This window comes from Apis florea, unplaced genomic scaffold (genome assembly GCF_048593485.1).
Source record: "Apis florea isolate Af1SG1 unplaced genomic scaffold, ASM4859348v1 contig_2495_pilon, whole genome shotgun sequence".
In the NCBI taxonomy this organism is placed as follows: domain Eukaryota; kingdom Metazoa; phylum Arthropoda; class Insecta; order Hymenoptera; family Apidae; genus Apis; species Apis florea.
This window is the reverse complement of record NW_028256595.1, coordinates 4,626,824-4,653,815: the sequence shown is the minus strand read 5'-3', so window position 1 is coordinate 4,653,815 and position 26,992 is coordinate 4,626,824. Positions and strand designations below refer to the sequence as shown.

At 48.3% G+C, this 26,992-nt stretch overlaps 1 protein-coding gene across 3 annotated transcripts in view; it reads right to left on the bottom strand.

The window, feature by feature from the left end:
- Positions 1-759: 759 nt before the first annotated feature.
- Positions 760-26,992, bottom strand: part of LOC105735085 (LIM domain only protein 3) — a 65,579-nt gene continuing 39,346 nt past the window's right edge. For 2 of the 3 annotated variants that reach the window (XM_086906993.1, XM_086906994.1), the window contains 2 exons: positions 10,363-10,519; positions 760-3,102 (listed from right to left, as the gene is read on the bottom strand). In XM_086906993.1, the coding sequence (XP_086763119.1) occupies positions 2,950-3,102; positions 10,363-10,519 (310 nt within the window). In that variant the 3' untranslated portion in view covers positions 760-2,949. Of the gene's footprint in view, positions 3,103-9,776; positions 10,056-10,362; positions 10,520-26,992 lie in introns of those variants that run through there. The other variant, XM_086906995.1, reaches the window with a different exon arrangement.

Sequence of the window (26,992 nt, the reverse complement as noted above, 5' to 3'; positions counted from 1 at the left end):
ATAATCGTGGCCATAAATAACATTTATCGGTAGCTGGTGGTCTAATTGCCAATGATTACCGTACGCCGCACGAGAAAAATTGCCAATTTACATCGAATGCTCGCTCTTTCCACCACCCTTTTTCCGCTTAGTTTACTTGCCCCAGACGTTCGATTCCAGATAAGAGGTTCCTCCTACCGAAATCAGCCCGTGTTTTATTATGCCGCGATCCTTTCTTTTCCCTCCTCCGTCGAATCCATCGCTGCACGCGATTCCCCCACCCCATAAATTTAAATTAGAATTTCGATACATTCGCGAAATCGAAACCTTTTTTTCGGCGATCGCCGCCTCTGCCCTCTCGATTTCTCTCATCCAGACGGACCGTCCGATTTTTTCCGTTTCTCTCTTCTTCTCTTTTTTTCTTCTAGATACGGCGAGAGGAGGGTTCGCGTTCACCACGGTGGATAGAGTTGGATCCCGCTCTCCTGAATACGCAATGCGATTTATTCGAAACGTGGCGTATAAAACACAAAGGACCGTGTATGATTGGTAAATTATTGAGGCATACCGGATTTGTCGGCCAATCACGTAGTGGTCTTAAATAATTCAGAGGAAGCGCGAGAGGATGGAGAGGGGGGAACGCGGGGAAAATCTGGAGGAAAACGGCGAGGATGCGAAGATATTACGAAATATTGAGTTTAAACTTGCTAAGAAATCAATATCTTTTCCTTTGGGGGTCGGAGCAGAGGTAGCTGAAGAAAGAACGACAGATAGAATCCATCGGATTAACATCGAAACAGTAATTTTATTTATTTTAATTAATATTTTCTATGGATAGAACTATGATACAAAACATATCTATACTAGCGAACGTACACACTTCCTTACGTAGTATTCTCGTTCGAAGATTTTACATGCATCGTACATAGCGTACAATTTAAGACGAAATGGACTAGGTGTTTTTTTCTTTTTTTTTTTTTACTCCTCTTCTTTCTTCCGTTCGTTAAACAGTTTGGATTTCGACGTACGCCGACGGAGCAGATGATACTCGATGATAGTGCGACTCGATAGAGATCGCCTACCGCAGTCGGCTATTTAATCGTAAATCTACGAGTGCGTTATTTTGCTCGCTGGACCATCGATCGATAATACGCCGGGTCTCTTCTCCGCTTCTTTATTCTAATTTTTCTTCAATTTTCGTCCCGAGCACGAGACGCTTAAACGTTAGGAACTACGCGCGCAATCGTGGAAGTATTCGTTATGCTTATAAAACATGGAACGAAACTTTTCGAATAGTAAAAATTCGATAAAAACGATATGATGCCGAAAAAAAAAAAGAAAGAAAAAAAAACGATTATTTTTATCCTGGCACTCGAGGAAAGTGGAGAAAGAAGGGACTACGAACTTACTTACGAGAAATCGCGATGGACGATGGACGAGAATGGATCACGCGCGATCGTGTAAAATTTCTTCGAACAATGCGACGTTTAATTTTTCCTTCCTTTTTTCGATAAAATTTTTATCGATTTCAATTGACGCGAAGAAAAGCATCGAACCAAGTGTCTCTTGGAATTTCTCGTCGACGCGGGAAAACAAGTTTCGATCGATTTTTCGTATGAAATATAAATCGTCGAAAATAATGGGCCGCGTGATCTCGTCCGCATCTATTTATCTAAAAACTAGGGAAAAAGTATTCGGAAAATTATCCGTATCCGACAGGCGTAAGCCTATTATCGTTGGAGGGATCGCGGAAACTGTTTCCGGAGGCGTGCCACCGACAAATCTTGGCCGCGTCGCGCCTGGAATCGGGGGAAATAAAACATCTTATTCGGCCCGATCCGAGAGAAAAGAGAGAAGTTTCGGCATAACTCAGCCTCGTTATCTGACTCGCAAATAAGGCAACGGAAAAGTTCGTGACATCAATCTGGCCCTCTACCGGGAGATTCGAACTTGAAACAATGCTTAAGTCAGCCCTAACGTATGAGCCCCAAGGGGTGGTCGGCTGGTTTTTGGAACCCACGCCGATTCGCTCGCCAATTTCGCTCCAAGTGTTCCTCGAGTTTCTCCGTCCGGTTCCCCGCTGGTCCAGTGGTCCGGAGCTAAAGCCTAGATTTACCGGCGTGGCCCGCAACGGACAGCAAAGTCGACTACAAGTCGACTCCTCGGGCAAACTTTGATCACCCCTGAGCATTCCGTTTACCCCGCGCGTTGTTTCCTCCTCCACCCTCTACCGCGTTCCGACCTCGTCCCACGCTCTTATTTTTCTTTCCTCTGTTTTTCACTATCCCCTTTTCTGTCCCTCCTCGTTCGCTTTTCCCGCCCACTTTCAGTCCCCTTTCAAAATTTTTTTTACCTCGATTTTTCCTTTATCACGTTAACTCGCGAAAAAAACTTTCGAACGCTATTAAAAACGATTTCGTCTAAAACAGCAGCACCAATCTGTGTTTCACGCGCATCGCGACAGTCGACTCGTACAGTCGTGGAGATTTTTGGTAACCTTATTACGTCAACCCTGTGATGATAATAATATGATGGCGAAGATACGTACGATAATTTGTTCGGGAATAATATGACGTAATAGGCTTACCAGATTTAACAGATTACTATACCTAGATTAGATTTTCGAGAGAATAGAAGTTGCCATTGGAAAATGTCTGTGTCTACGCGCAATAACGGATCCAATAACGAACGTTCGTTATTATGTATTCGAATTTTCGTCTCATCGTCGTGTCTCGACGAACGAATCTCGAGCATGGAGGCAGACTTTTCGGATAACCAATAACGAACGAACATCCCGAGTGTTACTACGATAGCTGCAACGATGATGACGATGACGATGACGATGACGATGACGACGATGACGTCGACGACGAGGACGACGACGTAGATAGAAGACGTGCGTGTTTTTGTTAAACGAATTTGGCAACGCGTTTGGGTGATACGATCGATGGCAGACGTTTACTTCGTTTGTCATTTGGTATCGTAAGGTGCCTGTGCATTGATACCGTTTAAATTATTCATGGTGTTGAGGATGTTATGGGCGCTCGAGCTCGCGGGCGCGTAGCCATTGTGATTATGGGTCGTCTCTCCGTTCACTTGCCTCTGCGGATTGGGTGACATGATCTGGAAAAAAGAGAAGATTTGTCGAGTTAATAACTCGGTTCGTCGATATTATACATAAATGCTCGATATTATAATAAATGATAAATTTTAATCACGAATCGAACGACGAATCGAACCGATAAATCTGTCCGTTTTTCGCCTTTTTCGAATCTCTCTGTTTCGAATCTAAAGTTGGCGAATCTGAAAGTAGAAAGCGAAGAAAAATGGACAATCTCCTCCCGGTCTCCTGATTACATTCGCAATCAATCGAGCGGGCAACGCCTTAATCTGATTCGAACAATTATTCACGACAGAGACTTAAAACTCGGGAGGAGGGTTCGGATTGGCGCGGTGAAAGGGGTTGACGCCACTAACGAATTCGTTTTAGACACGGCAGTTCCTGTTCTCGTTCCGCCACAACCTACTCTCCACTCCGGTTCTACTCGAAAAACAAAGAGGCCAGAGAGAACAGAGCGAACTTGTATCTCGGCTCAGACGCGGAGCGTTCGACTCAACTTGGGCGTTTCCTCTCCTTCTTTCCTCTCCCTCTCGATTCCTATCCTCTCTTTCGTTCTTTCTCTCCTCTCCGTCAGTTGGTCTCTCAACCGTCTCTATCTTGGAGCCATATTCATCGGAACGAGCGGAAGAGAAACGGAGAGAGAGAGAGAGAGAGAGAAAAGAGGGAGAAAGAGTGCTCGTGGAAGTAGCAGCAGCGGAGGATAGCGAGGGGAACGAGAGATGCCGCTAGGATAGATAAGTGCCGTTGAAAACTTTAAACTTGGTATCTCTAGCTCCGTTGTTCCCTTCACCATCAGTTTCTCTTAGTTTCGCCGGCAAAGGTGTTAAATTATACAGGCTTAAAATTCGGCAGACCGTGCCCCCCCCTCCTAACTGACGAGATCCCTCCCTTACCATGATTTTAGTTCGGTGGAGTTGATCGTGCCAACTTTCGCCAACGATGAACGAGCCTGGCATTCTCATGATTTCCCTCATGCGTGTGGTGAACTTGTCCGCAAAGTGGTTCGAACGGTTTAGGGAGTCCAAGGGAAGGAAAGACAAGAAGGTCGCTTTAATAATTCTCTCGAATATGATACGGTTGAAGAGAGGCTTGAAATATGAAATACCCTCTTTCTTTCTTTCTTCCTTCCTTTTTTCTTCTTTTTTTTTTTTTTTTTTTTTTTAATTGGAAAGTCCAAGGTGCGAGTGGCAGAGAAAAATTCGAGAGCGAATGGCGAGGGCCCAGTAATTAACCCGTAAATAATTATGATAAAAATGACAAAGCACCGCCGAAGAAACGCTTTATCACCGTTGCAAGGGAGACTTTTCTCCCCGGCAAGAATTTCTAAATCTTCTTGCCGCAACGAGAACCCTTTTCAGCTTTCCCGCGAGCCGACCAGAGCCACCACCACCACCACCACCTTCCTTCCTTCCTTCCTTCCTTCCTTTCCTCCCTCCTTCCTCGATACAAACGCCCTTCCACTTTATCTCTTTTCCTCCCCCGCTTTTCTCTCTCTTGTTTCTTTTTCACCCCCGCCCACAGAGAATACCCCACACGTAATTAAGAAATCTCCATGGAAGGCTGCGGGCCGCTGTTGGTCGGTACCGCCGGTTAAATTAAGTCTATGACTTATTCAAGTTTTATCTACAATTGCCAGAGATGGAATTACCGTCCCATGGATTTACTGCCGCTTACTCTTTTGTAATCAAACGGCACCCGCTCTGCAAATCGTTTGCACGGATACGGATTACCGGTTACACGGTATTACGCGAGATAAAATCACGTACCGAATCACGTTCGAAATGTAACGATATGTTAATTGCGCCGAGTCTCTCTCTCTCTCTTTTCGAAATTCGAACGAACTCTTCTTGGAAAAAATTCTTGGAATCGTTTCTCGAACTCGAACGAGACGAAGCGAATTCCATTGTTTCCTCGACCTCCTCGTTTCTTCGGGCGAATTCCATTCTTCAAGCTTAACACCGCCCCTCAACCTCTTATTATTCCGTAATCTAATGCATATTCCACGCGTTCATCACTTCGAATCCTTCCCATATTTTTCCCTCCTAATTATCGCACCAGACTGACACACACACACACACACACACACACACACACACACACTTTGGTTCTTTGGTTAACTCCATCGTGCGATTTACCGAGCATGGAGTGAACGGAGGGATGTTTGCGCCTCGGCCACGAATAAGACATTAATCGCGACTCGACGAGAAAGGTGAAGGCAGTTTGTAACTGACGGTAAATGCGGAGAATCGGCGAGGGGAGGAGGGAGGGTTGTCGGTGGTTACCAGGAGCTACGAGAATCGCGTGTCATTTGTCCGTTGATCTCCCGCGGTTGGGAACCAGCCAGGTGCTAGCCGCTTCCTCCTCCACTCGCGCTGCTTTTCTTAAGCGCAAAAATTAGCGCCACCCTCCGCGCCTCGATTCTCTGCCCCGTCTTGCTCGATCCATCCCCGCTCGAGGCACGAGATGAGAATTAGCCACGTCGTTTATCGAAGGAGGATCATTTAGAACGGAACACATCGTGCCGTGAGACCTCGCTATTTTACCAGGGATTATTACATCGCGTTGGATTCCCTTAATGCGCTCCATCATTCGAAGGAATTTCCAGCCGGTGGTTATTTTCTTTCCTTTTCTTTTTTTTTTTTTTTTTTTTTGGAGTTACTCGCGAAACGATTCTCAATTAACGCGTTGTCTCGCGTTATTATTATTATTATTATTATTATTATTATTATTATTCGAAAGTTGAACGAAAAAGGGGAAACGTATTTGGAAAAGTTTTTCGACCGATTTTTTTTAAAACTTGTTTCTGGAAAAGTGGTGGGTGGATCGTCGCAATTTTGTCAGTCGATTAAACCAAGTGCGGGGGAGGGGAGGAGAAGGAATTTCTCGCGTATAATAAGTGGACGTGGAACTAAGTCCACGCGCTACGCGTGTAATAATCGTTACAAAAGAGAGTAGAGGCCACAACAGAGTAGCGTTTCCGTTGTTTCGTAACTAAACTCATAATCTCGCATAAGCTCGCAAGCTGGGCTTTCCCATGCGAGCTTTCTCCTCGCGTATTATGAGAAGGGACTTCATGCGAAACGTAGTCAAGTATCTAATAACGCGTTCGTTAACGAAAACGATGCGCGTGATTCGATATTTCTAGGAGGAGGGGTCGTTTGTAAAATTCCCTTATCCTCCATTTCTCCATCTAAATTTTTATTTTCTACTTTCTTTTTTTCTCCTCCTTAGAAGAGAAGTGAGGTTTATCACATAGGTTAGAAGCGAGTTGCGAATCACGGTTCGATACGAATAAGCCGCGTTCGATAAGAAGAATGACGTTATATTCGAAAGTTTAATTTAATTCAGCCTCTCCGCGCACATCCCCACGAACTTTGTTCGAGGGTCTAATCGTCTGGAAGAAGTATAGAAGACGTTGTAATACCTTATTCGCCGTACGAATCTCGTACTGCACATTGATCCTCTTAAATTCCCATGTAGTCTCCGTCTTGGCATTAGCATATTATCTTCCGCAACCTCCCCGTTCCTCCCCTTCTCCACCCCTTGTTCCACCCCCTTCAACCCTCTGATTCGCAGAGGACTTTGCAGACACTTGAGAGTTTGTTTTAAAACTCAGATAATCGTTTCGAACTCCCTCCCTCTCTCCCTATCTCCCTCTCTCCCTGCGCCTTCTCTTTCCCTATCCCTTTCTCGCGCCGCGCTCGGTTCGCCGCCCGGTCTCAAGGGGAAAATTAGACGAAAATAAGACTTCTCGCCAATTTTTAAACGCGTTACAGTTGTCTCTCGTGGGAGAGAGGGAGAGATCACGTCGTTTCGAGTCGTTCACCGCGATATGATAAAAAGGCGCGAGAATCGATCGAGAAATTCGTCTTTAAACGCGTTTAAAAGAATCCACGGTTTCGACGTTCGGTCGAATGGATAAGGTAATCCGTTTTCAACGAGGCGTAACTTTTTTTTTCTTTTTTTTTTTTTTAAGGAAAGAAAATAGACGACGTAAGAAGAGACGACGAAATAAGAGGAAAGGTTGGATCGTGGTGCAGAAGAGGATGGTAATTGAATTTATCGAGGGTGATGACCGTCCTATTTTTTTCCATTCCCTCTTTTTTCACCCCCCATTACCGGTTTACCTAGGATCACTCGCCACGCTCGAGTTATTCGTAAACGCCTCACGGCCAGGCATTATTTACAAGAGCCGACGAGAGATCCTCCGTCCGGAGGATCTCCAGGGTGGTGAGAAAGATTGGGACAGCTGTCTGTTCCCAGGCAATCAGAAAAACTACCTTCCACCTCCTCCCTCTTGGCCGGGCCAACTTCGCCATTCCCATAGCCGTGGCTTAAGCGGAGCGTTAGGGTGGCAGCTGCCACGGCGCTCACCCCACTTCGCGGTTTTTAAGAATCTTAACGCCTCCTCCTCCCTCTCCGTCCCTCTTTCACTCTTGATTTCGTCAAGTCGAGATAGCGCCACCACTTTGCATTCCGTCGCGGCGACGTTTAATTCCACCAACGAGCCGGCTCGTTCCAAGGGTCGAATTATATCCTTTCCTTCCTAACTCCTGTCGATCGCCATCCCCTTTCTCCTTTCCCTGATCCGTTCGTTCCTCGATCTTCGCAACGAAAACGAATTCTTCCTTCGAAAGAGGAACATCCGAGGAACAATGGACGATTCGTCACGACGATGAAACAAGATGTTACAGATGCATCGAAACGAGATCAGAATCGCGTCGGTGTAGCGTTTCCAATCTCGAAACGTGGCCTACCACGAGCTCGACTCGACTCGTGTGACAATTAACGAGGAATACGCGCGTGGAGAAACGATCCAACGCGCGCGACCCGACATTATCTATCGCGTCAAACTCACGCCGGCGGGGACGGGGGGGAGGCAGCTGCCTCGGTCGATTGTCTTTTCCATTCAGATGCTAAATGTCAAAATGACATTCACCATTTCGAGGAAATGGAACGGCCCTCGATGTCGCCTGGGCGGACACCTTCGGGGATGTAGCTCCGCGATCGAAGGTATTCACGGTTCGGGAACGACACGTCAAGAGGGATCCATCAGGCTTAACGTAATAGATGCCCCAACTACATTAGCATGCCGCGTCGATTATTGGCATTAGTCCGCCATCCCGTTATTTCACGGCATCGGTCATTTATAACCCTCGTGTCGAGCAACCACCCATCCACCCAGATCGATAATTTATAACAGCTCGACGAAATATACCGTCGTCGATCCTTCGTCGTGCCTACGAAACGACGATTTCTCCATCGCAGCGCCGTTCTTTTCCAACGCGCCAACGTTTCGTGTTCGACGATCTCCAAATCGTTCCAAAAGTCGTTGCGTGCCCGAAAGGGGAAAAGGAAATCGCGGCGACACGATCGCGGTGGCGACACGATTTATGCGCCGCTTGAACATTTCTTGCGCCGCTCCACATTTTTCTTTCCTTTTTTGACGCGAGAAACAAATCCGGTTGACCGGTTCACTGGTGCTTTGCCGCGTGATTCCTCTCACCCTTGGTGGTGTCGCGTTACCGTCGCGGATTTTTTTCCCTCCTCTTTTTTTTTTCCCCCGCCCCCTTTTTTTTTTCACGACACGCGGATCTCGCGGCTCGCCGACGCTTGGCTCTCTCACGCGTGTATACACAGCGAAACCGATATTAATTGAACGAAACAACGCACACGCACGCGTCACGATCGAGGCACGCATACGGAAGCGAGGACGCACGCAGAAGGCTTCCGCCCGGGAACATGAACACTCACGTGGTGTAGAAATAGAGTCGCAAGGGTTAGCAACCCCTGAATTACACGCAGCTCTCGGGCGGGACTGGTTAAAGGGGAGAAAATTTGCATATTATAAGTAGTACACGGTGGCGAGGCTGATATGATCGGGGTGGGGAGGGGGGGACCTCGTTATTCCGTGCATGCGTACAATTCGAGCGTGTGCACCGGCAATCCGGCTACTCTTCGAACCCGCTCTTAAAAACTTTGTCTCGAAACTTCTCGACTTAACCATACTTTTTCACCAATTATGCGAAAAGAATCGTCTCCTCTTTCCCGAAGGCTTACCGAAAAACGAAGCAATCGAAGCGAAACGAGAGGCACAAGGCAAAGTATTTCAACTTCGCGAAACGTCGATCTCGAATCTCGAGGATCGCTTGGATCGGTAGTCAATCGGTAAATATTGCGCTTGGTAAATTACGGTACGTGACGCAAGCGTGCAAAGGGACGTAAACATCGTTGCAAGACGGAGGCCGGATTAAGTAGATCGGATCCTGGTCGGGTCAGACGGTAAGGGCTTAAGATATTGTTTCCGGAGCACGGCTGTTGTCTCAAGATAATCAAGAAACTCGGACGGCTTAACACCGAAGACGAGTTTATAATTTCAACTTGTTGTTTTGCGTAACGAGGCGCGTAACTTTTCGTCCAACGAACGATACATATATAACATACGTTTCTACGATATTTTTCAATATCAATGGAGAACAGGAGATATGTATATATATATGTGTGTGTGTGTGTGTGTGTGTGTGTGTGTGTGTGTGTGTGTGTATATATCCTTATTTATTCATCGTATCATCCACGTGCTTCAAATATTTTCTCTCTCGTTTCCCTGCAATTTTTGCGAAACGGCGAGGACGAGATTCGCAAATTTCAACCATGCGATTCCGCTTAAGACGCCGGCATCTAATCCCTCATCCAGAGAGTGAATTCTTTCGCACGTTCCGTTGCTGAAGAGGACGGATCGTTACGGTATGCTATGCGACGAGGCTTGCTTAACGGACGAGCTTAATTAATAAGGACACGCGATATCCCGTAAGACGATGGCTGGGGGGAGAATGGCTGTAAAGCATAGCTGAAGCCTCGAGGGAGTCCTTTGTTGTCGGGGAGGGTCAGGATGAGCGACCTGCCACTTTAACCCATCTTAAGGGGTTACGTCTTAAGGAGTTTTCGAGTCTTGAAGCTGGAACATCCGCAACGATCGTGATCCTCACCGTGATTCAAAACCCATCCCAGGTGGGTGAAACGCGCGAAATGAAAGTGATACGGTTGCATGGTCAGCGTACATATTTGCGGCGGAACCATTGGGAGAAGGGGAGTGGTGATATCGGCCATCGTTTATAGCGGTATCGCTGTCAAAGCGCGTCATCGGGATTATACGGATACCCTCCCCTCCCCCCAAGGCTTGGCGTGATAATCGATGCGCGGGATGGGATAATTTCTGGAAGAAAGCGTGGGTGAGAGGGAGGGTTCAATTATTAATTATTAACCTGTGGTTGAAGATGGAACACTTGTCTCTTGATCTGCGCCAATGTCGCGGTCGATGGTGGATGGACCGCCATGTTGGCGAAAACCAGTCTCTCCTCGTAGTCGCTCTCGCACAGGATTTTGTTCTCGCACAAGAAAAATTTGTCCCCCACGCAGAACCTGGAATCGAACGAGGGAGAAATTAATGTTTGAATTTTTTCTCGCTTTTCGGCGCGATCGCTCGGGATAACGAAGAAGCGTAGGGGAAACGAGGAGGAGGAGGAGGAGGAGGAGGAGGTTCGGAAGAAATTCCGAAGAAGGTTTTGAAGAGTTGAAGTCGGGAGATAGGCGGGGTAGTAAAGCGTGCTAATTCCTTTTAAGACCGTTTTCCGTTCCGAGGAAATTGCGAGAAAATAAAAACAAGCGGCGAAACGGCACACCGGGCACACCGTACCTTCCGAGAGTGTCTTCGAGCTCCTTTAAATGTAAATTTCCACTCGATTCGCAGACGCTACGTCGTACCTGGATTACCGCCTCCTTCTCTAACTCCTTCTTCCTTCCCCTCCCCCTCCACACGTCGAATATCGAAATCGAAATCTTTTCTAACGATCCATTCTCGACGGTATTGCCGCCTTTTCTTTTTTCGTTTCCTTTTTCTTTTCTTTTCTTTTTTCTTTCTTTCTCTTTTTCTTTTTTACTTTCGAGGAACGCTACGTCCGACCATCGAACGACCACCCTAATTGGAGTTCCTCGCTGGGCGATATCGCGATGGAAATCGCGTTTTAAAATTCAACGAACGGGATCCACGGGTATTTGGCGGTGATCTCCTCTCCGCGGTGGCGAGCATATACAAGAGAAAGGCAGATTTCGAAATGGTGGCGAAGTACGAACGTGCTTCGCTTGCGATATAAGAGGAATAAGGTTGCCGCGAGGGTTATACGCATCGACCAACTGTCGCCTATGGGGGGGCAAGAGGCGCCACTAAAATCAAAGATTTCGCATTTTTCCTTTTTTATTGCCGGCTTAAAAGTCAATTTTTCCTGTAAACCGCGCTGCGAGGAGGGGGCGGGCGAAGGATTTTTCTTGTAGATGCCCGCATAAAGGACGATACGCCGGAAATGCTAAAGAACCTTTGGAAAACGAGGATCACGAGGGGTGGCTGGTTTCCAACGAGCACAATAGATCCTCGCGGGATCCACGGGGGACTCGAAAATCGTTTTGTCAGGATACAGCGACGCCTTGATATTCTTGTCAGGTGCCGTGAACATCGGTCTCGGAGTGTTATATTCTTCGTATCGACCGCGTTACGAGGAGAGCCAGTTCCAGGGATTTGTCTTCTCGAAAAATAAAACGACATCACCCTTATTAATATAATCCTGCCGCGCAACGTGGATCGCGTCGAGAAAATCTCGTGGTCGTCCACCACGTTTACGAATTCCTTTTATTATTCGTTTCGAATTTTTCTTTTTTTTCATATTTCAAAGCTTAAAATTTCTACGCGATCTCTACACACCCATCGGTCGAGGCGGCGATGAAAAAGACGCGCGCAACGCGTGTAAACTTAAGGGGGTGTGTCTTGATACCACCGTAACTCGGTGTTGAATAAAAAAAGCATTTCTTTTTTTTTTTTTTTTTTTTTTCTTCTTTTTTGGAGAAGGGACAGTACACACGAACATTGCGTATTCAACGGATGACGTGGTGTCCCGTGCTCGGATCCTGTTTGAGTTTTATGTCGGGATTTCTGTCGAGTGGTTTATACCGCCGCTTATGTAAATGCAGACGTGATTTTTTTCACCACCTCTTTCTGCACGGGAGTATGCAGAGCATTTGCAGCATTCGAAACGAGTTCCAGCGAGATCGCGATGCGAACAGGCATCCAACGAATAAAATTTATCCGTTTATTTTTTTACGCGTACCTCGAGGCTTTAAATCGTCCTCGATGACTTTCGATGGTGATGGTGGTGTCTATTCCAATTTTTCTCGTCTCGAGACTTCTCTTTTCCTTTTTTCCTTCTTTTCCCGAATTCCAATGGAAATGGGGCGACAGTCGGCAACGATCTTCGTACAATCAGAAGAAAGGTAGAGCGATTTCCGATACGTGAACGAGATCGATGGGGGAGGGAGAGGGGATGATTTAGCGTCATCAAAAATGAATTGAGATAACATTTGTTCGAGTAACCGTCGCGAACGATGATCGAAACCCATTTCGATTTTTCCATTTTTTTTTTTCTTCTTCATCTTAATTCCACGATTTCGAATGTGCAGGTGGAGAGGGAGGGGAGGGGGAGAAAATAGCGGGAGAACCGAAGAGCGATCGGAACATCTAGCATGGACCGCCATAAAAAGCAATGCTCCACCGTAACGGGGTACGATAAGTGGCATGGTGCGAAGTAAAATCGATCCCGGGGGCAGGCTCGAATCGTGCGCCATAAAAAGGGGACATTAGAGCGAGAGGAGGATGCGCTCTAAACGCGACAAAGAGAAAGAGGGATGAAAGGAACGAGATGGTGGCATAATGGTGTTGTGATTTTCTGGCTAGATACGTCGGGTATAGATATATCGCCTCGGTGCAACGTTAAACGCTTCGGGCATTAGCGGCGTTAAATGGCGTCGAAACGTTCGCGGCGATATCCTTTTCGCGATACAATTTACAAAGAAAGTTCGCTTTCGTTCTTATCCTTTGGCATATCCCTTTCCGTCATCCCACTCCAGAGTAGTAGGACAGATTAGTAAGATTTTTCCCATCCCGAAAAATTCGTATCGCGTCGAGTTTGATCGAATTTTTATCTTCTTTGCAATTTTCATTCATTTTAGAAAAAAAGTTTTGATAGATTGTCACGGCACGGTTCTCTGGAATTCCTGTACTGTACTCGAAACAGAAGTTATATTATATATTTTTTACAATTTCGAAACGATTTTGATGGAGATATGGTTTCGCTAGTTTGGAAAAAAATCGCTCGCCTTTGAATGAAATTTTTCCCGTATCCAATGTTTAGACGAGGATTTTTTCCTACGCATGATCGTTCACGGATAGGGTAATCGGGTGGAGCGACGATAGAAGGTTGTCTACCGGTAAACCGCCGGTTCGTGACTTTGAACGTTGCTAAGTCGAGAGGAAGCCTCCGAGATTCGTCGGCAAACAGAACGAGTTGTCGAAGCTGGAGGAGGGTGAGAAACCCCAAACGGCAACACTTCGCCATGGAAGAGACGCGGGTGGTTGGCAATGGTGGTGGTGATGGTGGTCGCAAGGAATAAATTTTGTGCTCGATCGCGGAATCCCTACCTACGGGGGTAGAGAAAGCGCTTATATTCTTGGTAGTTGTCGGTGCTCCTACTCAATTTGCATCAAACTATGGAGAGACAAACCGGCCCCATCCACCATCCCTCCGGCTTTTCGCAGAGCCACCGTTCTAGCACCTGATGGAGCTGTACAACCTCCACCTCCCCTTCCCTTCTACAGTCGAGACTAACGCGTTTAGCAGAGACTCGAACCCCTAATCAGATCTTCCGCCGACACGGGAGGGTTTCTAAGGTGGCGCTAAGTGTGAAGTTAATGGAGTCAAGACGCTGCTCCTTCGAGGCGTTCGCCACGTCTCGTCTGTTTGAGAGAAGAACGTTCGCTTCGTAAATAAAACGTGCAAACCATCGTTGAGCCATCGTTCGTTATCGGATGCCTCGCCTCGAAACGATACGAGAGGACGACGCGGAAGCTTCCGGGAACGGGAGCTGACAGAAGCTTATCTTGACTCCCCGAATATCGATAATTTTCGTCCGATATTTCAGCCTATCTCTCGCCTTTGCCGTGCCAGCCGGCTTTATTTCGATAATGGCTGCTTACCTAGTGCGTTCTCCTGTTAATTAATTCAGACTGTCGGGGGTATCAGGGAACTGTGACGCGCTAATTCGATCAGAAGTGAATTCGCTCGGTTTGGTAGCTAGGGGTTGGTCGGTGTGCCGCTTGGGGGGGAAGTGCGCTGCCTTTGCTTCCAAGACAGATTTACCCCAGTAGACAGTTGACGTCGCTATCTAAATGTCGGTGGCGGGGCGCGTCGGAATGCCACTCGATAATACACAACGCGACGTCGTCTCGAATCCGCGACTCATTGTCCGACCGTAGCGTGCACGCTGACATGGAAATGTTCACGGGCTCTACGTCATGTCACGCGTCCCATCCACGTCGAACCGTTCGGCTCCAAGATTCCAAGAAGCGTGGAGTGGACGTATTTTTCCCTTTTTTCTCTCTTCTTTTTTCTTTTTTTTTTTTTTTTTTTTCGTTACTAACGATCGGTCGTGACGCGCGTTGGTCCGCGAGGAGGAGAAAAAGGGTTGGAAAGCGCGAGGAGCGAACTTCGAAAATTGGCGGGAGTGCGGGGAGAGTTCATTTGCCATTCCACACGGGCGTTGGACCGTGAAGGGAGCATTCGTCTTTCTATTAATTTCTACGCGGCGTGAAATTACGCGGCTCCACCGACCCTAAGCTATATTAATAACCCAGATTACGAAGGAAATTAAGACAACGATGGGCCGTTGATACCTTTAGGAACGCGGCTTTGTTGTTTCGGCCGAAAGGGTTGGACTCGGTCGGATGAAACTGCGATATTTCCATACCCCTCCCTCATCTTCCGACCTACCCCCGTAATAACCCGCGTCTTATCGAACAATTGCAACGTATCCAACGGGGAAAAATAACCTTCCTTCTACCCCTCCGGGTTTCATCCCCTCTTCCAACTTGTTACATTACAATACGTATCGGTCTTCATCGTTCGTTCCTTCGCCGATATCGTTCGGTGTTATGCTAATGGGAATCGTATTAATATGTAACGAGTTCGACCGAGAGAGAGAGAGAGAGAGAGAAGAAAGGAAGGAAGGAAGGAAGGAAGGGAAAAAAGGAATGTTATCGTAAATATGCGTAGGCCGAGAGAAAGATTGGTCGGTCGGTCGAAATTGTTCGAATCGACTGGAGCGGATCGATCGGTTTGCCCTCGCCCTCGTGGTCGGAGGAAAAGTTCCAAGGCAAAGCGCAATCACATCAAAGATTATTTCCGCCAATAAAACGGAAGTCGAGTTTCGATGGAGAAGCGGCGGCGGCGGCGGCGAAGAAGAAGAAGAAGAAGAAGAAGGGGTGGTTGTACGAATGGTTGTCGCGGGGACGAGACGAGGGCAAGAACCAGTGCCGAGAAAACGAGAGAGGGTAAAGATAGAAGCGGTATAAGAAGGATGGAGGAGGAAGCGACGAGGTTAACCGACACAAGCTCGGCAATAAATCTACCGTTCGCCCGAAGCAGGTACTTATCAGTTCTCCGGGATCAGCCGCGACACCGGCGACTGCGAGAAAAGCCTGGCGGGCCCTCATCTCTGGAAATCGAAGGTTGAAGGTAGCGAACAACCTCGTCAATCTCCGTGCGGTTACACGCGCGTGTACGCGCGTCGATCCGTCTCGTCGTGCCTCGCCTTCCTCCACGAGCACAAGCGTTATTACGACGAGAGATAGACAGGAGATAGTGGGTTGGGATGGAAGGAAAACCGGTCGTCGGACGTCGTTTAGCGACGCAGAGCGCTCGAAGCGATCGGGACGAACGGTGGAAAGGAAGGAGGAGGAATCGCGGCCTCGATTCGACGCGCGATTATCTCCGTATTGGGTGGATATGGCAGGCATAACCGTGCGGATGGTCGCGGCGCACGATCGATGCCCATTTCGAAAGGCTAAGCTCCCACTCTGCATAATTGCCAGTTAACGGCAACCAACTATAATACGCGCGCGCGTAAGCCCGATTCACGCGCGGACATCGGGGGAAGGGGGGGGAGGAGGGAAGCCCTCCCCCTCCTCCCTCACACGGGATGCCATCGATTTTTCCTTTTTTTCCTCGTTTGTTTTCGAACGCCGCCCGAACGCGAAACGCGATGATCCTTCAGCCCGCTGGAAATTGACAAAACAGTTTTTGGCAGAGCTGGCCGAGAACTTAATTGGTGGATATAACGAGGGTATATTCTGCCAATTATGGCAGAAACGGCCTCGATAGTCGGTCGGTCGGTCGGTCGGTCGATCGATCGATCGATCTGGAACATCGGCTACTCGTTCGTCGATGCTCGTACCATTCTCGATGAGCATCGTCGAGAAGTACTCCGTAATTCCGGATAAACTCCTGCTAATTCGAACGGGCCAATGAGAGAGGCCGGCGGCCTCGGTGTTCGAGATCCACCGGAAGTGGACGAGGAACGGGATCCGTTAAGTCACTTTGGTTTAATACGAGTCGGTACTAACCGGTATATAAGGGTTAAACACGGCTCACGTCTCCAAGTTTCCTACCATGAAGTAGCCTGTAGCGGGTTGTACGAGCTCGATCTTTCAACAAGGAAACCTTCCTCTCGGTAACGATATCGAGTATCGAAGTTATCGATTACCTTGCCGTCCCCGTAACCCTAACCCTAACCGTAACCGGGGGGCATCGTCCAGATTTTGTTTTCGGCTCCTCGTCGTTCATCGTCGTTTCACCAACGGTTCGAGTCTCGGCCAGAGCAAGAAGCTCTTTATCGATGAGCCGAGGAATATCATGCCTTCTTCAAATTTCTTCTTTCTTTCCTTGATAAAATCGATTCAACGAATCGAGCGACGAACGATTTATAAACGCGAACGTGTCGAATGAAAATTTCACCACGCGTGTATGATGGAACAACGTGTGTGCGCGTGTGTGTGTGTGTGTGTGTGTGTGCGTGCGTGGAACGAACGATCCGCGTTTTTCACGAAACGCGGATGGCGGAACACGGGGACGAAACGCGTAAAAGTAAGCGTGCGGGACGTTTAAAAAGCGCTGATTCAATTTTACAGTCGAAAAGAGAGCGGCGTTACCCTCGATGCATAGTTGCGCATTGTGGATGACAGGGATACCAGCGATGGTGTTGACGTTCCTGTAATTTGGCTGGAAAATATCCAAATTGTTCACGTAATTCTACCGGAAACTGTAGATTGTTTCGATGTTAATTCTGTCGTTAAAATCAATTTCAAAGCAGTCCACGCGAGTCATTTACTCGAAAACGGCACGATGCGGAGGTAGTAACGGAGTGATGGAGCGGATGATGAAAGCCAGCCGTCGCACTGAAAAAACATTCGATCGTTTCGTGTGTGCCGTTTAGGTTTTTCATTTCGTTCCATTTCGGGGACTCATTGTCCTTCTCCTTCTCGGCCGCGACCGGCAAATCTCCTCTCCTATTATATCGGATCGAGCGTATCACGGAACGGATTTAATAAATTGCACCCCACGGAAGAATAATGCGCGCCCCTCTTCCCGTGCAAGGGTTATGAATGTAAACCCTGAAATTAAGCTCACAATTAAACAGGGATCCCGATGGATCGAGCCGATCCTAAGCGGATGAAACTTATTGCACGATTTAGACGCCTTGTTTATTCTCTCGATCTCGATTTCTCCATCGTCTTCTCCACTCTTCGAGATATTCGCCCTGATCTCGATACCTGCGTACTTTTAAATATACATCCCAGAGAGGAGGAGGAGAACGAGGAAGAGGAGGAGGAAGAGGAGGAGGAGGAGGAGTTAGAAGCACTGTCGGGACTCTTTGGAATTAGAAGGTAAGATACTTCGAAGGTTTAATCAACGAATTGGTCCCCTAAGAGCTCGCCTCGCGCAGGACCGTGAACACGCATAATTCAAAGTTGCACAGGCCACGGTTTAATTACCAAATCTTGTTCCTTGAGTTTGGGTGCAGGTTGCGAACTTCTTGCCTCGGTTAACGCGCGCGCTAGAGACCTGCGCTTTATTATCATAGAGAGAGAGAGGGAGAGAGAGAGAGAGAGAGAAACAGCGGGGTCTTTCGAGAGATGATAATTTCCCTTAATACGATTGCTCGTTTTCGAAAAACACGGGATCAGCTTCTTATCCGTTAACTTACAGCTCCGACTAACAGCCTTATCTCGCTTAGGGCAGCTTGTTTGACTTCTAACCGTGGCGCCTCCTTCTGACCGGTACCTCTTGATAACTGAATATCCTGAATATCCAACAGGGATGGGATAGAACGAGAGGGAAATAAAGGAGCGACGGAGAGAGCCGAGTTCTGGTAGCAGGCTTAACTAGCCTAATCCTTTCTGTGGGTCGGCTTTGCATTAAGCAAAGTCCATCAACTTGGTTGGTAAAGCTCGAGGAGTTTCGAAGACTGTATATAGTCGGGCATTAATACAGTATTATCTAATAATTGGCGAAACTTTAATCCCCCAACTTCGCGAAATCGCGTTCATCGCGTTTGACGCGTTCGATATCGATTCGTCGCCCGATTCGTTCCATTTGCCGGGGATAAAAACAACGCTCGACGCTTTTGTCGACTTTCGGCCACGCTTCTTTCTCCTTGATACGCGAAACTCGTTCCTCGAACGATTCGAAATGAAAGGAGAGAGGAGGAGGAGGAGTTAATTCTTAGGAGCGAAAGCAACGGCCATATTTCTCAATAAACGATAAATCAGCTAGGACGCCGAGTAAGGTATAACGCCCTCTCTTATAGATCGGATTTCTTCTTTCCTCTTCTCGTGACACATGTCTTTACCTCGCTTTTGGCCCTTGCTCTTTCGCCGTTCCCTTCCCCCGTCCTTCCACTCTCGTTCGTTTGTCTCTCTTCCGTCGCCTTTCGAGTCTCCAAGCCCCATTAATCTATGGTTATCTACGGCGCGCGCCGGATAAGTGCGTCGGAATGAGCCATTTCACCCTTGGGAGTTCGAATCCATCCTGTACCCTCGAAGAGAAGCCCATCCACAGACTGGCCCCTGGGCATCCTTCTTTACCCTCGTGATGAGCTGTGCGAAACTTTCTCTTTAACGAGATCATAATGACGGTGCCAACTGTACGCAGAAAAGGAACATTTCTTCTTCTCGAACAGCATGCTCCTTTCCATTTTTTTTTTTTATTCCCTTTCCTTTTTTTCATTGAACACGACGAAAAAAAATTTATATCCTCCGTGTTATACACGCTTAAAGTGTATAAATTCTGACGAGCTCGTGGCGAGCGAGGGGGACGATCGTACGTAAGGGGCGATCAAACGGCGTTACGTCAGCAGGTTGCCGTCGTGGTGGATCCTTGAACCCGGTTGTAACGGCCGTGGCTCTCCTCTCCGATGTCGGTGAATAATGCCGGTAGGTTATCTTTTCACCTTCGAGGTTCATAAGTAAAGCGGAAAACCGGCCTCCCCCCCCTGGCTGTCGGTAGATCCGACCTAACGAACTAAAGAACAACTTTACTTTGCACCGGATCCTCTCTCTCTCTCTCTCTCTGTCTCGTTCTTTTAGCAGCCACGTCCTCCCCGTCGAGGCTGCCCTTATCGCAGGGAAAGTTAAGTGGAAGAAAATGCGTCTTCTAAAAACAGGGAGACAGCGAGCAAAGTTGAAATTGATGCACTGGACGGGACCCTGAACCCACGAGGTTTACGCTGCGAGGTACGTGTCTGCAAGCTGCTCCCGAGAAACTTTTCAAAAGTTCCCTTTCGATGGACGACCGATCCGTTATCGTGATCCGACTCCTCGCGACGAGTCTATAAACACTCTTGATCTTTCTTCCTATCGTATTCGTCGATACGTATACGTATACTTGATACAAAAAGATTTGTCAAATTTGTAGAAGAATTCTCCTTCTTTTTCGTTTCTTTTCTCTCTCTCTCTCTCTCTCTCTCTCTCTCTCTCTCTCTCTCTCTCTCTCTCTCTCTCTCTCTCAAGACGAGATTTAATTAACGCGAGATTTCGAAGCGAGATCGAAATGTCGAATTTCCAGAAAGGAAGGATCAATCATCGTTCGGACGAGCGTGGCCGAAAATGAATCGAACGGACAAGCCGTGGAGAGAAACGGCGCTCGCTCACCTACAGACAGCGTTAATGCAAACGACCGAACCGAGTCTAGATTCCCGTACCGACGTTGGACGTGACAAGTGATATTACACCGTCTAACTCCGTCGTTGCAGCCGACGAGATACGGGGTGTCTGACACAGACGCTCGGTAACTCAGAAACCAATGTGTCACACAGAGGAATACAAGAGGAAACGCTTCGGATCGCGCCTTAGTTTCATTGCGCGATCTGCCCGAGACAGGTCGTCCCCCCCCCCCACCTACAATCGCGTTATTTCGCGGCTCCGTTCGTTTATCATTCCGTACAAATACAAGGATAAAACGGGATATGCGCGCGAAATTGTTCCGTTCGAGCAACACGCGACGAAACGAAACGAAACGAAACGCATTCTTCGATTCCTGGCAAAATGCGCGGGCAAACATCGTTTTTCCGTCTCCGTCCATAATAATCGGTCCATTGTTTCATCGCGACGCGTGACGAAGCATCGGGGATACAGATTATAAATCGCCGGAGGTCGATGGGAAAGGCATCGTTCGATAAATTGGGATTTTATTATCGCTAATAACCACCCCAAATTATTGTCTAGCGATATTTACGCCGAGGCTAACCTCCACCACCGCACGTTCGACCGCGCGGGAACACGCGCGGAGGGTTGGCAATGTGTGTGTGCGCGCGCGTATACCCGTACGTAAACACGTACACACGCACGCGTGGTACACGCGCTTTTCGTGATCGTATTTTCACCATTATTTACGCGTCGCGTGCATACGGTTTTCGCTTCTACGCGGGCTTACGAATGTTTATCGACAAAAATTAACGGGCAATTTGTACCGGGCGCATTGTCGCCGGTAATTATTATTTTATCGACGGTCACGCGCGAGAGCACCGCCGATCTCCCGCGCTCTCATTATTTATTGGCTCTCGTATTCGATTCGCCGCCACCACCACCGACCCGCGCCGACCTTTTCCAAGAATTTGCTTACCGGACAAACGTGAATTCGCGCGATATTATCGGCCGTTCTCCCATTAAACGCGCCGCTCCTCGTCGCTCTAGTTCCACCGACCGATTTAAACCGATCAAACCGTTTCCTTCTACGCGTACCGATTCCCTTTCGATTGTACGACAACAATCGCCAGACCCGATCCCTCTTTTTTCTTTTTTTTTCAGCAACACCTGATTCTTCCTTTCATTTTCTATCTATACCGTCGATTTCTCCCAACGAGATCGAAAAACAACGAAAAACTGGAACCGGTGTCTGGGACGATTTCGCTCCCTACTACACGTAGATGGCGAGCGTCGTTTTTCGTAATTGGCTCGGCTCATGCCAAGTCATGCACGGGGAGAGAAAGAATTACATTTCGTGGCACGCCGCGCGTTGTTTATAAACGTGTATGCACGCCGCTGCGTGGAAAACAAATGTTTGCAAAACACGGAGGCTCGGACACGGACGACGGCCTGGCACCGGGGTCCACCATTGTGCCCCCCGCGTAAGCCCGCCAACCACCCTCCCCGCTTTACAACGGTGACGCATCGAAAGGAATTTCGCAACGGGAGACAATGACCACAACAGAGAGAGAGAGAGAGAGAGGGTACGGGTTACACAGAGACGTGGATCACACGTGTACGCACGAGGAAGAGTCGCGTTTCACGCGTCACGCATCGCGGATGCACTCGATTATATTTCGATTATGGTTATAGTAAATCTAAACGGCGGGGGGGGGGGAGGGGAAGGGGGAAGGGGGGAGGGGGTGGTGGTAGATAGCCCGAGGGAAATCGCATTAATTTCTATAACGACATTCACCGCGGTGCGGCAATTTCGGTATCGTTTTATCGGCGGCCACGTAACGCAAATACGCGCCCTATCCGTGTGCAGCCCGCCCCTGCGCGTGTATATACGATATACGGAGGCAGATGCGAGGTGTGCGCGCGAGCGCGAGCCTCTCTCTCTCTCTCTCTCTCTCTCTCTCTCTCTCTCTCCCCCCGCGTATACGTACACCACCGCGTATCCACCGTCCGCTTCAGCTAATTTCGTGTTTGCTCGATTAATTTCCCGCGTTTAACGGAATTTGATGTTTCGTTAATTATTCTGTCGTGCGCGCCTCATACCGCACGCACACGGCCCGACACGCATCCACCACTCTCGCCGCTCTCTCTCTCTCTCTCTCTCTCTCTCTCTCTCGTTCACTACTTTTGCACTGCCCGGCCGCCTATCCTACTCGCAGCGCCGCGCTCCGCGATCCGCTAATATCGCCGCCCCAATTGACAGCTGGCGCGAATGTAATTTATACGTATTGTTTTTTCGCCGTGTGCGTGATTTTTTCTTTTTTTTTTTTCCCCCTCCCCCCTTTTTTTTTTATTTTTTTTATTCTTTTCTAACGGAAATAACGGTATAAACGTCAATTCCCTACCCAGTCGCCCCCTCCCTCCCCTCCCCTACGTTTTCTCGCGTTTAAAATACACGAAGGTCGAAAAAAATATGTCCTGCGGAGTCGGGGCGGGGGAGGGGGGGGGGAGAAGGAGGGGGGGCGGGGAGAAGGAGCAGTGGAGAGCTGACTGCTCTCTTCTCGGGAGTTCGTTCGTTCGTGGATCGGATTTTACTTTTTTTTTTCTTTTTTTTTTTTTCAAGAGGGACGGAGGTACGTTTTGCTCATTTCTCGGTTGAAATCGCGAGGAGATCGATGCACGCGACGATGCACGCGATGAAATATTAAAATAGGCAGAAGCGGTGGCTCGAGATGGCGTCGTTAAGATGGGTCTAAAGCTGACATTACTCGAGGAGAGAACTAATCGCGAGGTTGTCAGGGTGGTGATATAGGGCATGCGTATGCCTTATACGAGAAGAGTTTAATGCCCCGTTTAAGCCACGCGAGGCTTAGCTACGTCCATTTTCTACAACAAGCCTCCTAAACCGGAGATTAAGTCATCACTTTGCATGGGAGCGGAGCTTCAAAAATCCGAGGCTTAAGACTCTAGACACCGGCGAGCGAAGCGAATTAATTACAACGAGATCGGGCGCGTCTCGCGGGCGTGTCTCGATCTCTTCCTCCTTTCCGTTCGCTCCATTCCCATTTCGTTTTGCGCGTTTTTCGAAAAAAAAAAAAAAAAACGATTTCATCGACAAAAACGATAATTTTTTACGGATGGCAGAGAATCTTATCGATTCTTATATTATTTTTCGACGGAATCGTACGTGGAATCCTCCATCCAGAGGTTGATCCAACGAAAACAAAGATCCGGCGTGGCGTTGCATACGCGGGCCAAGTTTGCAACGGTTGCGTAGCCTATTATACATACACACGGACCTCTCGTTTGCCCGAGTGTCGGGGGGATGGTTGGGGTGGCGAGGGGGGATTTGTAATGGGTGACGGTGTGGGCGCGGGTACACCGTTGTTGGCGCGCGCGCGCTTGTGTGTGTGTGTGTGTGTGTGTATGCATTTACGTGCTACGTTGCCAATGATTTATGTATACCGCTAATTACCAGCATGCACTGCACTGTTTTATCCGGCGATCATAGTTTTATTAGGCCAACCTGTGCATTGCGGTATTGTCAGCGCCAAAAGCACCGCCGGCGAACAATCCGTGCCGGCTGCGTGAAATGTGCCACGTTCACGGACTGCCCGATCGATTAACGTTTTCGCGTATAAAGATTCCCCGAGTTGTCGGGCCTTCGATCGCGATTCATTTCCCTCCCACCGGATTACACGGGAAAAGGATATATTTCGTTGGTAATTCTTTTGTAAGGATTTAAAAGTCAGAGTCGAATTTCGAATTTCGAAATTTTTTTTTTTAATTTAGAAACTTTTTTAACAGCTTGTAAAAAGAAGAAATTTATATTATATCCGCGAACCTGTTTTTTTTTTTTTTTTTTTTTTTTTTTTTTCCTTCGTTTAGTCGGATCACCGTGACCTTTTATTCGATATCTTTGGTCTAGCTACCTAGCGCCCTTTACCGAACCTGTTGCCATTTGACCGCAATGTTCAATTTGTATCGGTTATCGCGTTCAATTAAACTCGGAGAGTTTTTGGCTCGGATTACCATGCATACGTCTGAGCGTACGTATAGCGGCATTCGACGTTAACACAAAGATACGCGCGTAACCGTAAAATTGTCACGATGGACGATCGTTTCGTATCGCAGCGTCAACCCATCGTCCGTATCGTTCCGTCCGTATCCGTCCAAGTTCGACGTACAAACAAACAAATCGTCCCCGAGAAAAAATTATTCTCCGATATAATCGGTTTACTTTCGAATAAATCAAATTTTCTCTCCCTCCCTCCCTCTCTCTCTCTCTCTCTCTCTCCTTCTTTTTTCTCCTCTTTTTTCCTTTTTTCTCTTCTTCTCTCTTCCCCCTCTCCCCATACATACACACATATCGAAACAACGTGAAACGCGTGAATAATGATACACATTTTGACGGCACGGGAAACAAATACCATCTCGTTACGATGGAAGCGCGCAGCTCTCGATTTCCCACGGCGCGACCATCGTTCTGCCAGAGAATCCGTTGATCGTTGAAGTAATTCGATCCCGCGTGTCACGCGTTTCATTTATAATCGCGCTGGAACGTCTATTACCGCGAGTTTGTGTATCGTGTGTGATGTAGAGAGTGCGCGGGGGGGAGGAGGCTATTGCACGTCCGTAGCGTTCAACTACAGAGGGCCGCCGCTTTCGAAGGCAGTTTCGGCGAAGGGGATGAAACGGGTTGGCAAAAGGGGGTGGTGGAACGTGGCGGAGGAGGAGGAGGAGTACGAGGAGGAGATGGCGGTAGAGCAGGAGGAGGAGCAGTGACAAGGGATCGGGAGGGAGGGAGTGAGAGAGAGAGAGAGAGAGAGAGAGAGAGAGGGAGGGAGGGAGGGCCGTCTATCGGTGCCGCTACCGGAGCTGGCAATGCGAGTCTAGGTTATCCGGTGACAAAGCTGGTTCGGTTCGTGCAACGAGGCCCTCGGCACGCCGGATTATCACCATTGAAAATGGTGCAACTGAAACCCCACTGTTCGGATGCAGCGGCGCTTGAACGCGATACGCGGCCTTGCTTTGCACCGAAAACCGGAAGCGAATTCCTTGTCTGACGCGCATTTATTGGCGCGATCACAAAAGTCCAACCGGTGTTGTTTTTCCCTCCCCTCTCACGTTATCGAAATTTCGCCTCTGATCGATACCTTTGGTGTACGATTACCCCCGGTTGCCGATCTGTTTCGAAGAAGATTGTTCGGTGGTCCTCCTCTCCCTCGCCAGAGTGGCTGGAGAGTTGCGAGAAGAAGGGAGGGGAAAGTTCGTTCCGTCCCATCGGCGGTGGTCAAGTTTTCGAAAGCACGGACGGACGGATTAACAGCAGGGAATAATAGATAGAAACGGACGGATTCTTCCAGGCCGCTAAAGTCGGGGGGGATGGTTAGGCGGTGGCGAGGTAAGGCGAACCACCGTCCGGGGGGTTGTAGCTAAATTGGCGGCAGTATATTACCGGTCAGACTCCCGCATTTAATTTGAATATAATCGTGAAAGGAGATCTCAGGAGCTCGGGGGCACTTCGCGACGCAGAACTGCGTGACGGTGACCGGAAGTGCTCCCGGGACACCGGAAACAAAATGGCCGCTCCCTTCTACGCGACTTGCCTCTCTCTCTCTCTCTCTCCACCTTCCTACCGATCTGCTATCCACCTACCTAACGATCTACGTCTCTCTCTCTCTCTCTCTCTCTTTGTTTCTCTCTTCCCTTCCAACCCTTTCAAAGAGCGTGAATTCTCGTAACGCGAGAGCTTACGAACTTTGCATTGTTCGGCCCCGAAGAACATCGAAATGCTCGCCCGTCGCGTTACAAACGATGAGGGGACGCTCTTCTTTCTTCGCCGCGGAAACGCGCGGTCATAAAGCTGGAACGTGTATCGCGTAGGCGTTGGCGCCTCGCACGAACGACCGTCGGTTTGGTCGCGCCGTCGAGCAAGAGATTATTTCGGGAAACGTTTCTATTCTATGGTGCGCGGTCGTGGAAGTTTAATGATTTTCGAGTAATTACGAGGGCCAGGCGATGACTCGCGTGGGAATGCAGCAGAGCAGCGTGTTCGATAAGCGCCACGGAAACAGTAACAATTATACCGGGCTGACTCGTAATGCCTAAATACAATATAAGCACGAACAATGGACTATAGTCCCCTCCGAGGTGCCTGTTCGTACAATACCTACTGTGAATTCATAGACAAAGGACGAGGTCGAAGCTTTCGTCAGCTTCGGATCACAAGTCGAAAAAGCTGTTCCACTCGAGATGTCTAAGACTCTCCGTCTAATTAGCACTGATAGCGCGTACAATAATGATAACTCTTGAAAGAGATTATATATATATATATATTTTTTTTTTCTACATTTAAGAGATAAGTAAGTAAAGTATCGTTCATCGAAGCAGAAAGCGAAGAGACGAAAGATTGACGCAAATCGAGAGAATTACAGGATGTTGTTTCATCGATATCTGTCGTAAATTGTTTCGCGTACGATCGTTTTTATCGATGCCGTAAACGGAACATACCTGTTAATGGATAAACGGAGTACTTTTATCCGGCCATGCATCTCTGCGAAAGGAGACGAGCGGAGTGGAAGAAGAGCGATCCGAGGGAGGAAGAGAGAAAGGAGGTGGCTACCCTCTCGAGTTTACGATGCACGACTCGGGTTAGGAGCGTATGATTAAACAACTCAGGTGTTTTATGCTCGACTCGTGGAGATCGCGTGACCCAACGGCCACATCCGTTTCCGTTTTGCCTACGGTCAACCGCTTCGACCCCTAACCAATGCCTCGCCTTAAGGGTTGCACGTTACCGCTTCGACCACGAA